This window comes from Eretmochelys imbricata, chromosome 5 (assembly GCF_965152235.1).
Source record: "Eretmochelys imbricata isolate rEreImb1 chromosome 5, rEreImb1.hap1, whole genome shotgun sequence".
NCBI classification, from domain to species: Eukaryota; Metazoa; Chordata; order Testudines; family Cheloniidae; genus Eretmochelys; species Eretmochelys imbricata.
This window is the reverse complement of record NC_135576.1, coordinates 107,856,484-107,871,449: the sequence shown is the minus strand read 5'-3', so window position 1 is coordinate 107,871,449 and position 14,966 is coordinate 107,856,484. Positions and strand designations below refer to the sequence as shown.

Here is a 14,966-nt window from a genome sequence, read left to right as displayed (position 1 = left end):
ACAAAGTCACTGTTCCAATTTGAAATATACTTTAAAAGCATGATCCTGGGAGGTGCTGAGCACCATCCACTCTCACTGAAGTAATTTTGAAGTCAATGGGATTTGAAGGATGCTCTATATGTCTGTCAGGATCATGACCTAGGGAAGTTGGGACCACAGGTCAGAGCAGGATCAAACCTAAAGCTGAATACCAGAGGATTTCGTAGTCAAGTTGGGCTGGGGTTGATACCAGGGATCAGAGTCTGAGTGAGGTTTCGGGGACCTGGTCAGGAGGTGAGATCCAGGTTAAGCCGAGATTGAAGCCTGGAGTTCAAGAACAGGGAGCAGGAATGGTCATAGCAGCTACAGGAGATCTGCGCTGTTGCCTGGATGCTTCCTGGGATTCCCCTTGGGGTTATATAGGGTAAGGAGCCAATCAGGAGCCATGAGGCTGCTTCCTGTCATACTTTTTGAGGAGGGACTTTCTGTGGTCTTGTGTCCTCAGTGGATTGTGGGTAATTGAGCATGAGCTGGTCATAGCTGACACAGTATGGCAGCATGAAGGTGTCTGCTGCCTGACAGTTTTGCAGGCCTGCATTTGAGGCTCACAACAAGGCTCTGTATTTGCCCCCACCTTGCTTTCCTCTCCAACATCCCCTCCATAATTCAAATATTAGTTGTACCATATTTTCTCCCCCAAACCAAACATTTAATCAAAGCCATTGGATGGCCTGCTCCTATTCCTATTGATGTCAGTTTTGACATTTACTTCAGTGGGAGCAGTACTGGGGTTTGCACCAACATTAGTACTTACTCCTAGTTTTCTGATTTTGTTCTAATAACTATCAACATATAGTGTAGCATCCAGGAAAGCTAACATAGATTGTGTGCCGTATCCTCAGTAGAAATTGGCATAGTTTCACTGAAGTCAGTTGAGCTAATCTGATTTGTGGGATAATGGTCTGGCCCACAATAATTAACTGTGTTGCCACTCATCATCCAAAACATTGATCTTCTTCATTCCTGTCTCCAAGAACAACAGGTGTGTGTGACCTTTTGCTCCTGATCATGGAGCAATTGCTATGACTGATCTCTTTAAGTGTTACAGTTGGATCATTGACTGTTCTCTTTATTATTCAATAAGTTTATCAGTCTGCTGAAGACATCAAAGACCACAGTGAAGCTCACAATCAACTCAGTTGAACATGATAGTCAAACATCTCTTCAAACACCAACACCACCACTTTGCAGTGCTAACACAGGCGAGCGGAAGAACATCCAACAGTCGCTGGTGATTCCGTCATCTGGATCACCAGAACCAGAGACAATTAAAAGTAAGAGCACTTCTGTTGTCTATAGTCTCAACAGTGGGCTAAGTGATAAAAAATGAAGAGCCTTATGAATGTCTTCAGAGCTTTCCTTCACTTTCTTGCACCTCTGCTCCCAGACCAGTCACAATTGCATCCCTGCGCTTTTCTGAGTGCAGAAATTGCTTCCTTCTAGCACATTATGGTTGGTGAGCATCCTAAGTGGAGCAGGAAAGCAACAGGGCTATGACCTTACTCTACCTCCACACTGCCCAGGTGCAGAGGGAGGAAGACAGAGAAAAGCATCCTGCTCCATCCTAAAGGATTGTGTAGGAGTCCGTTTCCCCCTACATGTTAGTGAACGGTTGGATACTCTTGTTCTTCCTGGAGCAGTAAGCACTGCAGCACCACCAGTCTAGGCCAAGATCTGAGTGAAACAATCTGGCCCTACAGGCATACAATGAAAATGGGTGCATATGCTGATGTAAACAATTATTTATTTTTCTAGTTTCCCTCTAGCTGCTTGAGTGGAACCTCTAAAAATCAGCTTCCTTCTATTTATTTAGGATTTAGGTGCCTAACTTTAGACAGCCAAGTTTGAAAACTTTGGTTAAATGACTTGGTTGTGGGCACTCTAGCTCATCAGTGGTACAGGTAGAAATAAAACCCAGAAGTTCTCATTCCTAATCCCCTTCTCTGGTCATAGACAAAAACCTGTCAGGGATTGCCTAGGTATACTTAATCCTGCCTCCGCATAGGAGGTTGGACTAGATGACCTCTTGAGGTCCCTTCCAGCCCTAGACTTCCATGATTCGGCAACACTGCCTCCCTAATACATTTTTCAAAGCATAAAGGAAAGCAAGGAAATCCATCCAGTGGCCCCAATTGATCAGGTATATTGCTGTATATAGGCATATGTTGTAAAACCAGGGACAGTGTACATGCATGCATGACATTACAGTATAGTAGGCACTTGTTACCTGTGATAAGAATGGCTGTAGAATGACCGTGCCTAATCGGCACCAGCTTGTCTTATGAAAGGAGACTCAAGGAGCTTGGGTTGTTTAGCCTAACCAAAAGAAGGTTGAGGGGAGACATGATTCCCTCTGATATATTTATAGAGAACATAAATACCGGAGAGGGAGAGGAATTATTTAAGCTTAGTACCAATGTGGACACAAGAACAAATGGATATAAACTGGTCATTGGGAAGTTTAGACTTGAAATTAGACGAAGGTTTTTAACCATCAGAGGAGTGAAGTTTTGGAATAGCCTTCCAAGGGAAGCAGTGGGGGCAAAAGACCTATCTGGCTTTAAGATTAAACTTGATAAGTTTATGGAGGAGATGGTATGATGGGATAATATGATTTTCACAATTAACTGATCTTTAAATATTCATGGTAAAAAGGCCCAATGGCCTGTGATGGGATGTTAGATGGGATGGGATCTGAGTTACTACAGAGAATTCTTTCCTGGGTATCTGGCTGGTGAATCTTGCCCCTATGCTCAGGGTTCAGCTGTTTGCCATATTTGGGGTCAGGAAGGAATTTTCCTCCAGGGCAGATTGGAAGAGGCCCTGAAGGTTTTTCACCTTCATCTATAGCATCGGGCACGGGTCACTTGCTGGAGGATTCTCTGCTCCTTGAAGTCTTTAAACCATGATTTGAGGACTTCAGTAGCTCAGACATAGGTGAGAGGTTTATCGCAGGAGTGGGTGAGTGAGATTCCGTGGCCTGCATTGTGCAGGAGGTCAGACTAGATGATCCTAATGGTCCCTTCTGACCTTTGAATCTATGAATTACTTTTTTTTTGGAGCAGGTATATTGGCGCCAAATCTGCCCTCAAATAAGTGCACACAGCTTCTGGTAACTTCACTGGCTGCACATTGTATGCACATACATGAGAGCAAGGTGTGGTCTATGCAGTGAAGAAATAAGGCCACATGCAGTGTACACATCTTTGTCCACAATCTCAACAAACTATCATGAACCTGGTGATGGTTGGGCACCAAGATTAGGAATTGTGATTTTAACCAGAGCACAGCTCTTCTTCTGGAGAAAGGGGAGGACCAGAGGCTGTATAATTTTATTTCTTGGGAGTATTTTTAAAATCAGATGAGTAATTAGGGTAGGTTGAATTTTGGGTCCATTTGCAGCTATTCTTGTAAGGCTGTCAATGATCTCTCAAAATGTTATTTTAAAGTTCTTTTTTTTTCCCCAGTTATTGTGGCCACTCACTGTAACCAGCATGTTTAATTGCTGTGTTTAGATACAAGCAGGTCCTCAACTCCAGCCACATTAGCCTCTGACCCAGCTACTTGTCCCATCATCCCAGGATGTGAAACAACCATTGATATCTCCAAGGGACGCACTGGACTTGGATTGAGCATTGTTGGGGGAGCAGACACCTTACTGGTTCGTAAAAATCAGTGATTCTTCATAATGAGATAACAGTACCAATTTAAAGTCCTTAATAGAGAATGTTACTCTGAAGGTGAATATATTATTTCAACAAGTGACTGGAGACAATATCTGTCTGTCTGAGATTTGCTGCACTGAATTGATTTAAGCTTGAACCACAAATATTTTTGTAATCACACTTTTTAAAGCAGAAGAAAGTGACTTCTTTAAAGATCTTTTGCCTTTAGAATTGAGAACCTGAGTTCTCTTACAGCCTGCTGATTACTTAGTTTGCTGTTATTTGGTTACAGTCTTGTCTTCTCATACTAGGATTTTTCAAAAGCTTTCTCCAAAGCCAAAGCTTCGACCAGTTGCTGTGCATATGAGAGGTGTTCTTCTGTGTGCTATGTATTTTTATTGTTAATCCACAGGGAGCTATTATTATCCATGAAGTATATGAAGAAGGAGCAGCATCCAAAGATGGAAGGCTCTGGGCGGGAGATCAGATTTTAGAGGTGCAGTCTTGTGTATATCACTTTTAAATCCCTATGAACTCTTTAGTCATTTAACTCAGGAAAGTATTCAATCAACATGTGGTTACATTGCAGGTGAATGGAATTGACCTCAGGAATGCCACGCATGATGAAGCAATAAGTGTTCTCAGACAGACACCCCAAAAAGTCCGTCTCACTGTCTACAGGGATGAGGCCCAGTACAAGGAGGAAGATATGTATGACGTACTGAATATAGAGCTTCAAAAGAAGCCAGGCAAAGGCCTTGGATTAAGTATTGTTGGGAAAAGGTATGAAGTGAATGGAACTACACTGATGTACCCTACTCAAGACCTAACCCTTGGATCACAGAGCCAGCCCAGGGTTAGGGGAGTGAAGAGATGAACCCTCCCTCCTCAAACTTTGCTCCTCCACCATACACAAATTGTCTGTCTCAGTAAATCTGCTCTGTGCTAGCATGTTGTCAAACAATGTCAGTTGTTTCTTTTTTAAACAAAACAAAAATAAAAAAAAATATATAATTTTACGGTGGGCCCATTTGGCCTCCTTTCCAGGGGATTATTCAGGAAGTAAGATACTACTCCATGTGAGTAAGGGTGGAATGGTGGGATCTAGCCCACATTTACTAACCAGAAATTCTAGTAAACAGTTTCTCAGTTCTAAGCAAAAGTCTTATTACAATATGGATAGTGAAATGGTACAAAGAGTGACAAGTTTAAAGCAGAATAAAATTATGTGTTTTCAGAAATGATACGGGGGTGTTTGTGTCAGACATTGTCAAAGGAGGAATAGCAGATACAGATGGGAGACTGATGCAGGGAGACCAGATATTAACAGTAAATGGAGAAGATGTTCGAAATGCTAACCAGGAGGCTGTTGCTGCTTTGTTAAAGGTAATTGTAAAAACAGAGATGGGGACAAGCTGCAGAGTTTAGATCTGGAGCCAAACTGTCTTGAAGTTCAGATTGGATCCAGGGTTCATATTCAGACCATAATAGAGCGGGATGAGGTAGTGAAGAACTTTGGAGCCAGATCTGAACTTTCCCGAACTATAAAGGTGTACAGATTTGGTGTTTTACCTTATGCACATTCCTAGCTGAAATTAGTCGTGTTGGTGGCACACAGATTCATATATCTTAAATCTAGAAGATCATCTAGTCTGACTTCCTGAATAACGCAGGCCAAAGAACCTCACCCAGTAATTTCTGTCTCAAGCCCATAACTTCTGATTGAACTATAGCATATTTTTTAGAAAAACATCCAGTCTTGTTTTAAAGACTTCACATGATGGGGAACCCACCACATCCCTAGGTAAATTGTTCCAATGATTAAGGACACTCACTGTTAAAAATGTGCCCCTTATTTCTAGTCTGCACTTCCCGAGCTTCAGCTTCCAGCCTCTGGATCTTGCTGTATGTTTTTCTGCTAAATTAAAGAGCTATCCATGAGAAATCTCTTCCTGTTATAGGAACTTGTGCATTATGATGAAGTAACCTCATAACTAGAACAGTTTGAGAACTGGAATTTCTGCCCGATAAGGAGCTTTGCATTTGACTTTTTTGTTTTGTTCCTGCACAGCATTTTGATTCTTTTGTAGCAGTATTTTCTAACAGAAAACTATTGTGTTGGAAGATTTTCGATCAGCTTTTCTCATAGCCTTCTCTTGGATAAATTAAATAGATTGAGCTTCTTTCATCTCTCATAAGATGTATTTTTCAGACCTCAGATTTATTTTTGGAGTTCTCTTCTGACCCTTTCTATATTTTCTGCCTCCTTTTTTAAGTGTGAACACCAGAACTGGACACACTATTCCAGTAACAGTCTCACTAGTTCTGTATGTGGAGGTAATACTATCTCCCTACTCCTCTTGGTATTCCCCTACTTGTACATCCCAGGATTGCATTTGTCCTCTTAGCTACAACGTTACATTGGGAGCTCATGTTCAGCTGTTATCTAACAGGCCCCTCAGTCCTTTTTAGAGTCATTTGCTTTCGAGGATACAGTTTCTCTACCCAACCCCATCTTATAAATGTGACCTATGATCTTTATTCTGTGATGTGTGCCTTGGCATTTGGCTATGTTAAAACTCATGGTGTTCAGTGGATTCCACCTTTCCAAGCGATCTAGGTCAGTCTGTGTAACTGACCTGTCCACTTCATTGTTTACCACTTCACCTATTTTTTCTGTCATCTGCAAATTTTACCATCAATGATTTTATATTTTCTTCCAGATCATTGGTAAAGATATTGAATAGCACTGGGCCAAAACCAGGTTCTTCATGACCCAGCTAGATTATCCCAATTGGATGATGATTCCCCATTTACAGTTACTTTTTGTGATCTATGATTTAACCAATTCCTAATCCACTTTATATGGATTGCATTGATTTTTGTTTAAGGGTAATGTTTTTATCATCAGAATGTCATTCAGGACTAAGTCAAATTATATTATGTCAGTACAGGTGCTTTTATCAATTGTGATCTCTCAAAATCAGATTTGACAAAACCTATTTTCCATAAAACTGTATTGTTTGGTATTAATAATGCTACCATATTTTAATTCTTTACTGATTCTTTACCGATTCTTTACCATATCGGCCTTTTCCTTCATTTTGTTCTGGGGGTTGATGTCAGGTTTAATCAGCCCATAGTTTCCAGGTAGCCACGTTTACCATTCTTAAATATTGGCACAACATTAGCTTTTTCCCCAGTCCTCTTGAACTTCCCCATTGTTCCAAGATCTGCTAAAAATTAGAGTTCTTCAGCCAATTCTCTTAATCAGGGCTGCACTGACGGTGTGGGAGGGCCACGGGCAATATCTGAAACTGAGGCCCCTCCACCCTTCCAAAAAAATTACCACTAAGGGGAGGCTATGGTCGAGAGGGGGTTGGAGAGTGAGTTTGCACCGCACTCACTGCACAGCGGCAGCTCACCTCCTGTCCCACGGGGCTGAGCCCGCCTTCCTGCTCTGGGCATTGAGAGCTGGTGCATGGGGTCGCAGCACTACTCACATTTAACTTGGTAGTTCCTCCATCATGGGCCTTGGTGGTTCCCCTGGGCCAAATCCGAGCGGTGCTGCAAACCTGTACACCAGGTCACAACACCCCTCTGTTTGGGGCTTGTTGCCACTCCCTCCCCACCTCCAGGTGGCCCTGGAGTACAAGTTGTGAGCCTCTGTTAAGGTAATACAGCTAAACCATAACAGAGTGATGGCACGTCTGCAATCCGCTCAAATCGCTGCACACTCACCTACATGGAAATAGGATTTTATAACAGTGAACTCCCAAAGGAAGAGGAGGAGGAAGAGCAAAACAGTGACAAAAGACTGAAATCTCTCTATTTTAATAGGCTGCAAAATAGGCCTTTACACCGAAGAATAAGTTGTTTTTACAAACAACTGTCTGCAACATTGTAATGTCTTTATGTCTGTCTAGGTTGTTATAGTGAACCTACCGTCCTGGTATCTTTGTGCTCACATGTATGTTAAGTTCCTTCACCATTCTATCAAAGTTTTCTTCATTTCTGGGAACTAAATTCATTCCTAATGTAACATCAGTTTCCTTGTGGCCATCTAATGTGTGCATCCAAATCGTACAATTGGAAGCTTAAACACGAAAGAAGAGATTTTGCAAAGGTCCGAATGGCATTTAAGGACCACTTTCCCATTGGAAGTCTGAAGGAGTAGGGCACTCACACCACATTTGTGCATTAAAAATCTCCCTGCAGATCCTCATTTCAGTTACATTGGTGTTAAGCCAAGGTAGATACTAGTTTCAGTTGCCATTTTACATTTCTAAATACCAATTTAAATGCCATGTTCTCAGTTACACTATCGTAAATGTGGAGTAAATCTGTAGATTATATGGCCTGTTTTGGTACCCGGAATTCGAAAGTTCTTCACTTTCATGATTTTTAAAAATGTTTTTGTTTATTAAATAGCTATATCTTGAAAGTGAATTTTACATGCTACTCCCATTTAAGTGAAAGGGAACAGGATTACGCCCTTAGTGTAATTTTGGCATCTGAACTGTAATGTTCATTTGTTAATCCAAATATTCTGCCATGTATTTTATTTCACAGTATATAATTGGAAAAATACTGTCCATTTCTGGCTCTGATCCTGCAATGAGCTTTACCTGTGCAGTCCGCATTGCAGGATTGGGGCCTGTGTTTATACACCTTCCATAAGTCTTATTATTTCCATCATCAGTAACTAATATATGCCTTTTAATATTAGTACATTAATGGGTCCTTTCACGGTTGGGAACTGCATTATAAATTTCCTGTTCTTCAGTGTTCATTAGGTATTGTAAGACTAGAAGTTGGAAGAATAAAAGCAGGTCCATTCCATTCTGAGAGGAGAACATCCCAAAGCAGCCAGGTTTGTAACTGTGAAGCTGTTCAGTTTGGAAGAAATCAACTCTGGTTAAATAATTCCCTTTATTTGCTTTTATTGATTTTTAAAGTGACAAAGATTTTCCATATAGTGTGCCGAGGATGAGTTAAAAAAAAGCAGCTTTTATGTACTTCACAGCTTTTTCATAGCCATATCGTATGTTAACTTCATCATATTATGTGTTGAAAGCATGATACAGCCAAATATTATCCCATGGATAAAGTTTACACCTTTGCTGCATTGCCTGATCATGATTTTAGGGCCCTCTCCTAGGAGGTGCAGAGAACTCTAATTCCCACTGAAATCAGTGAGAATTGGAGGGTGCTCATATTCTGGCTGGGTCAGGCCCTTAACTTAAGAATGCCCCTTCTGTTCTAGATTACTGTCCATGAGGTATTTTATTCAGCTCTCTACCACACTGCTCTGATATTCCTACAGAAGTGTGCAAACCATTGAAAAGACTGAGAAAACAACAGGGTTTTAAATGGTTAATAGACCCAGTCAGAAAATAGAAATTTTGGTCTTTGTCAAGCTTTTCCAATCAGCTCTGCTGATTAATTCTAACATAACTAAAAAGTGTTTGATCTTCATCAGTTTCCATATTTGATGCCTTTTCTGCACTGTGGATGACATGTAGGGGACATGCAGCTAAACACTGCAGTGAAAAACAGGCTGCATCCACACTGCAGTGCGTTGCTATACAGGGCAATGAAAGGCTCTGGCAGGGAGGAAAGGTTCTGGCTACGGCAGGTCCCGGTGCCTTTCCCCTCTGCCTCCCCCACCAGAACCTTTCCCTGATGCCAGAGTATTTCCCTTGGGCAGGGAAAGGCTCCAGCACCTCCCTGCAGTGGGGAGCTGCCAGAGACTTTCCCTGCTGCCCTACCAGAGTCTTTCCCTGCTGTTGAAGCGTTTCCCCGTTGTGGGGAAGGGCTGAGGTAACGGGACATTACATTGCTAAAAATAGTAGTGTAGATGTGGGAGGCACTGCTTGGGCATGTAGAGAGCGATGTAGGGTATATACCAGGGACAGGCAAACTTTTTGGCCTGAGGGCTGCATTGGGTTTTGGAAATTGTACGGAGGGCCGGTTAGGGGAGGGGGGGTGTGGCCCGGCCCCCACCCTCAATGCACCCCTCCCCCCCGCTTCTGGCCCCCTGATGGCCCCCCCCGGACTCCTGCTCCATCCAAACCCCCCTGACCTCCCCCAGAACCCCTGCCCCTGACAGCCTCCCGCTGCCCCATCCAACCCCTCCTCTCATTCCTGACTGCCCCCTGGGACCCTTGCCCCATCCAACCACCCCTTCTCCCTAACCGCCCCCGGAACCCCTGCCCCTGACTGCCCCCCACCGCCCCATCCAACTCTCCTCCTTCCTGTCTGCCCCCCTGGGAACTCTGCCCCCATTCAACCCCCCTGCCCTCTGATCGCCCTGACCCCTATCCACACCTCCATCCGCTGACCACCGCCCCTTCCCTCTATCCAACCCCCTCTGTCCCCTTACCGTACTGCCTGGAGCACCGGTGCCTGGCGGCGCGACAGCCATGCCACCTGGCTGGAGTCAGCCACACCCTGCGCAGCACCGGGTCAGGCCGGGCTCTGCAGCTGTGCTGCCCCAGGAGCTCACAGCCCAGGGCATTGCACCGGCAGCGCAGTGAGCTGAGGCTGCGGGGGAGGGGGAACAGTGGGGGAGGAGCTCAGGGGCAGGGCAGGGGGCCGCAGTTTGCCCACCTCTGGTATATACCCTAAGGTTCTGGCATGTCTAAGCGGTGCTTTGTCATCTACACTGCTATTTATACCAATACCGTGGCAGGGAGGGGGCGCGCGCGGGGCATAGCCTGAATGTGTTCTTGATATTAAACAGTTCAGATTGTACTGCTATGGTGATGTGCCTCAGTGTTTTCATTATAAACTTTATTTTTCAAAGTCTCAGAATTTTTATGAAGATTTCTCTGCCTAAAATGTTCATCAGCAAAGACCATCAAGGACCTGAGCCTAAAAAACTCAGGTCAGATTAGTTAGGATTGAGGTGAAGATTGCAGGATTTGACCTGGATGCATTTTTCACTAGGAGTTAGGTTTGAGTAAGGACTGCAGCATTTGGTCCTCCTTAAATGTATATGGACCTTCAGAATTTGGCTAAGGTGAAAATGCAGAATCAAGCGGTAACCCAGGCCGTTAAGCCAGTAGAAATGTATAATGAGTAATTTTTACTTGAAATATCTATAAAGCCTTTTAGTCTAATAATGACAAAGTAACACAATATCAGGGGGAGGGATAGCTCAGTGGTTTGAGCATTGGCCTGCTAAACCCAGGGTTGTGAGTTCAATCCTTGAGGGGGCCATTTAGGGATCTGGGGCAAAAATTGGGGATTGGTCCTGCTTTGAGCAGGGGTTTGGACTAGATGACCTCTTGAGGTCCCTTCCAACCCTGATATTCTATGATCAGTCACCTTGTCCCCTCAGATATGTGTACACATACAACTGATGTCAGAGTTCTAATGAGAGGTGTGCACACACAGCCGAGAGGATAGTCTGGCCTCAAAACTTTATTTATATAGCTTCTGAATTAACAAGTGAGTACATACTAGGGCAAAATGCGTGTTTTCAGTTGAGATGTAAACTGAATGGAGAAATTAAAATCACAAGAATTACAGAGCGGATTTTAAGACAAAGGAGATATGGGGAGGAGAAAGTGTTTTTATAGTCATGGCTGATGATGTGGTTACAGACAGTGGAGGCAAATGGATGGTGTGGATTGATTTCCAGGAGAAAGAGAGAAACAATAGAATCATTTGTTAGGGTGCCCCTATCTTCTTTGTCAATGTTCTATACTCTGTCCTTCATTTTTTAACTTTTGTCAGAACACTGTCATCAGTTACACCCATAAAACTCCAGCAAAGTCATAGGAAGTTCCATGAGTTAATCTGAGGGCAGAATTTGGGCTCCTAGAAGCAATCTTTCTAAAGGCTGTGGAAGGTTTTAGCTATACAACCACAAACCTTCAACTAAGAGAGCCCTCCAGAATGCTCTGAGGATATAGAGGAGTTATTGTTAGTCTCACAGTACATCATTTCTTACTAGGCACAAGAGGAAGGTAGTAAAATAGCACTGGAGCTCATAATTTTACTTTCCGGCAAGCTAGAAGTTTGAAGACTATGGTATAATCCCAATGTGATGTTATATTTTAGGTGAGTGAAGGAAGTGGCAGCCTGTCATCATTCAGTTTCCCACCTTCTGGTTCCAACCCATCTGAGGGCTTTGAAAGTGGTCTTAAGAAGAATGCGCGTAAGATTCATTTGGTGCCTTTAATATTCTATATCTAAAACTTCTCCCCGTTATCCTGTGTGTGAATCAGTAGCTGAGGTATCTTTTGTTTGTCTGAAGTGCTAGAAACTCTTTTGAACTGTAGGCATAAAAACAGTTCCTCGTAATTCAAGTCCAAAATGCTGATAGGGCAATTATTGTAAAAAAAAAAAAAAAAAACCCACATAGGTATCATTCTATAGCCCTTTATAAGCATAACTGTGGCAGCTTGTCATACCTTATGTTGTATTATAAGAACGCAAGTTGTTAAATCAGAGATTCTCATCAAAAGTAAGTATATCTTCCATTCAACTATCTCATGCATCCCACATGTGAATCTGTGGACAGTAGCAGATTTTGTGTAGTTAAATCAGGAAAGATGAGTAACAGTTTTCTCATGTTTAAATTACAAGGAAGTCATTATTGCCCTAAGTCTGTTTTGTTAATTGCTCAGATTGAATAAACCTGACCGTCTTTATTCCAGAATATATATATTATTCAGAAAATGAATGACTGGGTATCTTTTTTATTTTTGTGTAAAATACACCTAGTCCCTCCCATCTCAAAAGTAGTTCAATCTTATTAATGTAATGAGAGCAGATGTCCAGGCATGTTACTATAATAGAGCAAAAGCTAAAATCATTATAACTGTTTTTATGGCTATAATGGAGAGCTTACTTTAAAATCTTACCGAACCTTTTATATATTTATTTTTATCGTTTCACAGTATCATCTGAAATACAAGGATTAAGAACGGTTGAAATAAAAAAGGTAAGTCATACTGTAAAAATGTACAGGGAACTGGAACCCCTCAGCCGCTATAAATTAGTGTGTTTACACCCACCGCGGCTCTGGCCCTAGATTTTTACCTGTTGGAGAGAGGTAGTGCCATGTCCTGAGACTTGTAAAAGATATTTTAGGTTTTCATGAACATATGTCTAGTTTTGTTAGTTAATCCATTTTATAGAACAAACACGCTATTGGCAGGTTTACATCCAGCCCCTAGGTTTTCCACCTGCTGTGGGGATGTAACACATAGGTCCCCATAATATCAGTCTGAGTCAAGCATCTAGATTCCTGTAACCTACTTTGAAAATTTAAGGGACAAAGAATTAGCATGAGTTTGAGCCATATTTTTATTTTTGTCACATTGAGTTAAATCCAGAGTAAACAGAGTTTAGGATTTACAGTCCCACTTTTTATCATATTTTTCTTACTGAATCATTTTCAGTTAGGATGTACTTATACTATGACTGTTTTTAACTGTACTGTATATTTAATAAAATCATCAGTATACAGATTCTGAAATCAGTTTCTCACACCAGTTTTACACCTGTGCAGTTCCATTGACTTCCTGATTTATATGCAAATATCAGCAAAATCAGGCTCTTTTATTTTTCCAGTATTATTTATTGTTTCAATTGGCTTGACAATCAAGGCTTTTCATTGCATGGATTTATTTTAGCTACTTTATTCTCTCTGTCCCTTCTATAAATAGCTTTTTACACTGTGCTGAAATGTTATTTTGAACTTTCTAAAGCTGTTACTGCTGTGTGTGTCATACAGCAGCAATACACTAGGAGGAGTATGCTTCCTCTTTCTATATTTACAGTGTTACGAAAATAGTGTACATCACCACAGCTAGCCCTATTACTTACAGATACAAAATCAGTAGATCCTCTTCTTAAAGCACAGGCCTATAACGGGGCAATTTCAAATCATGGCCGCTATTTGAGTGCAGTGACAGAATCTGCATGCTCAAAACCCAGTTTGTTCATATAAATTGAGCTCAAATAGATTTTGCTCATGTATAGTCTGTCATTGGTGTGCATGATTGATAGGCCTGGTTATAAAATCAGGAGCAACTCCCCTGAAGTCAGGGAATTGCATAGGTGTAAAAACAATGTAAGAAGGGGTGTGTGTGTGTGTGTGTGGGGAATCAGGCTGCAAAGTGAAACCAATTTCATGCAAATGTGATACATACACATGTAATTTGCACCACACAAACGGCAGCTGGATTGAATCATATCTGAATTTTTTTTTTTTAGCAGAACTTAAGCTAAACAGCTTTAGGTTGAGATTCTTGATTCTTTCACTGTGGACAAGTTTGCTCTGTTTTTCATCTCTTTTATTTCCCCTGAGAGATGAACATTGTGCAAGGGGAGTTAAATTGTTACATGGCTTCCTCAGTGCTTGTGTCATTGTTATAAAAGCTTTGGGTGAGTCTACAAGCCAACACTCCCACCCTACCCCACAGTATCACCTTTACTAAACCTCATTATTGGCTACGCTTTCCAGTCATTGGTGCGAGGGAGCCTTATTCTGCCCAGTGGTTATCAGTGGCTTCATTCTGCAACTTCAGCAATAAGGGATCTGTATAGTAAAAAATCAAGACAGAATAGCCAGTCAGATGTCACATAGGTGTGAGCTCAAAATGCCTGCCAGGCAATCTACAGGGCAACAGTGAAGGTAGAAGGAACAGAGATTCGCATCTTCTTGGTTAGAGTAAAAAATTCTCAGTGGTAGTGAACCAAAACAATTCATTGTTCCTTCTCCCATTACTATTTTCCATTCTCCCGTCCCTGTACTCTGTTGCTTGCTTACTAGCACCTGTACGCGTTTTACGTTTCAACTTTATTTTTCCTTTTTTTCTCCCTGAGAAACTATTTTAAAAAACAGGGTGCTTTCTCCTACTTCTCTCGGTGAAGTTTCTTGTGACACACTATGTGAAAGACCCTTCATGAAGACAAACTGACAAGTTTTGAGGAATTTGCAATAGTGGAATGAAAGTGAAGAGGAGTAGGAGTGCCATATCCCCTCCCTGTACATTGACCTGGAGGAATTAGGACTGAATTCTTCATAAGTGAATAGTTATTTTTTCCATTCATTGGTTTTTAGGGTGCCTGTCTTAAGACACTGTAAAGAGGCCTGACTTTGAGGGTGGGTGTTCAGTGCTGTCTGAAAATCAGGCCCCTTTAAGAGGCTTTAAGTTGGGTACCCAAAATCACTAGTCAGTCTTGAAAATCTGGGCCTAAAGGTAATTGTGTATTTTCTCTCAAACAGTATCTTAATCTGTT

General features: G+C 41.9%; 1 protein-coding gene across 1 annotated transcript in view; it reads left to right on the top strand.

Moving 5' to 3' along the window:
* MPDZ (multiple PDZ domain crumbs cell polarity complex component) overlaps window positions 1–14,966 on the top strand; it is a 128,797-nt gene that overhangs the window by 106,039 nt on the left and 7,792 nt on the right. The window contains exons 34-41 of the mRNA XM_077817668.1: window positions 1,124–1,313; window positions 3,555–3,700; window positions 4,117–4,200; window positions 4,294–4,487; window positions 4,943–5,090; window positions 8,491–8,577; window positions 11,775–11,871; window positions 12,617–12,660. Coding sequence (XP_077673794.1) covers window positions 1,124–1,313; window positions 3,555–3,700; window positions 4,117–4,200; window positions 4,294–4,487; window positions 4,943–5,090; window positions 8,491–8,577; window positions 11,775–11,871; window positions 12,617–12,660 — 990 coding nt within the window. The remainder of the gene's footprint in view (window positions 1–1,123; window positions 1,314–3,554; window positions 3,701–4,116; window positions 4,201–4,293; window positions 4,488–4,942; window positions 5,091–8,490; window positions 8,578–11,774; window positions 11,872–12,616; window positions 12,661–14,966) is intronic.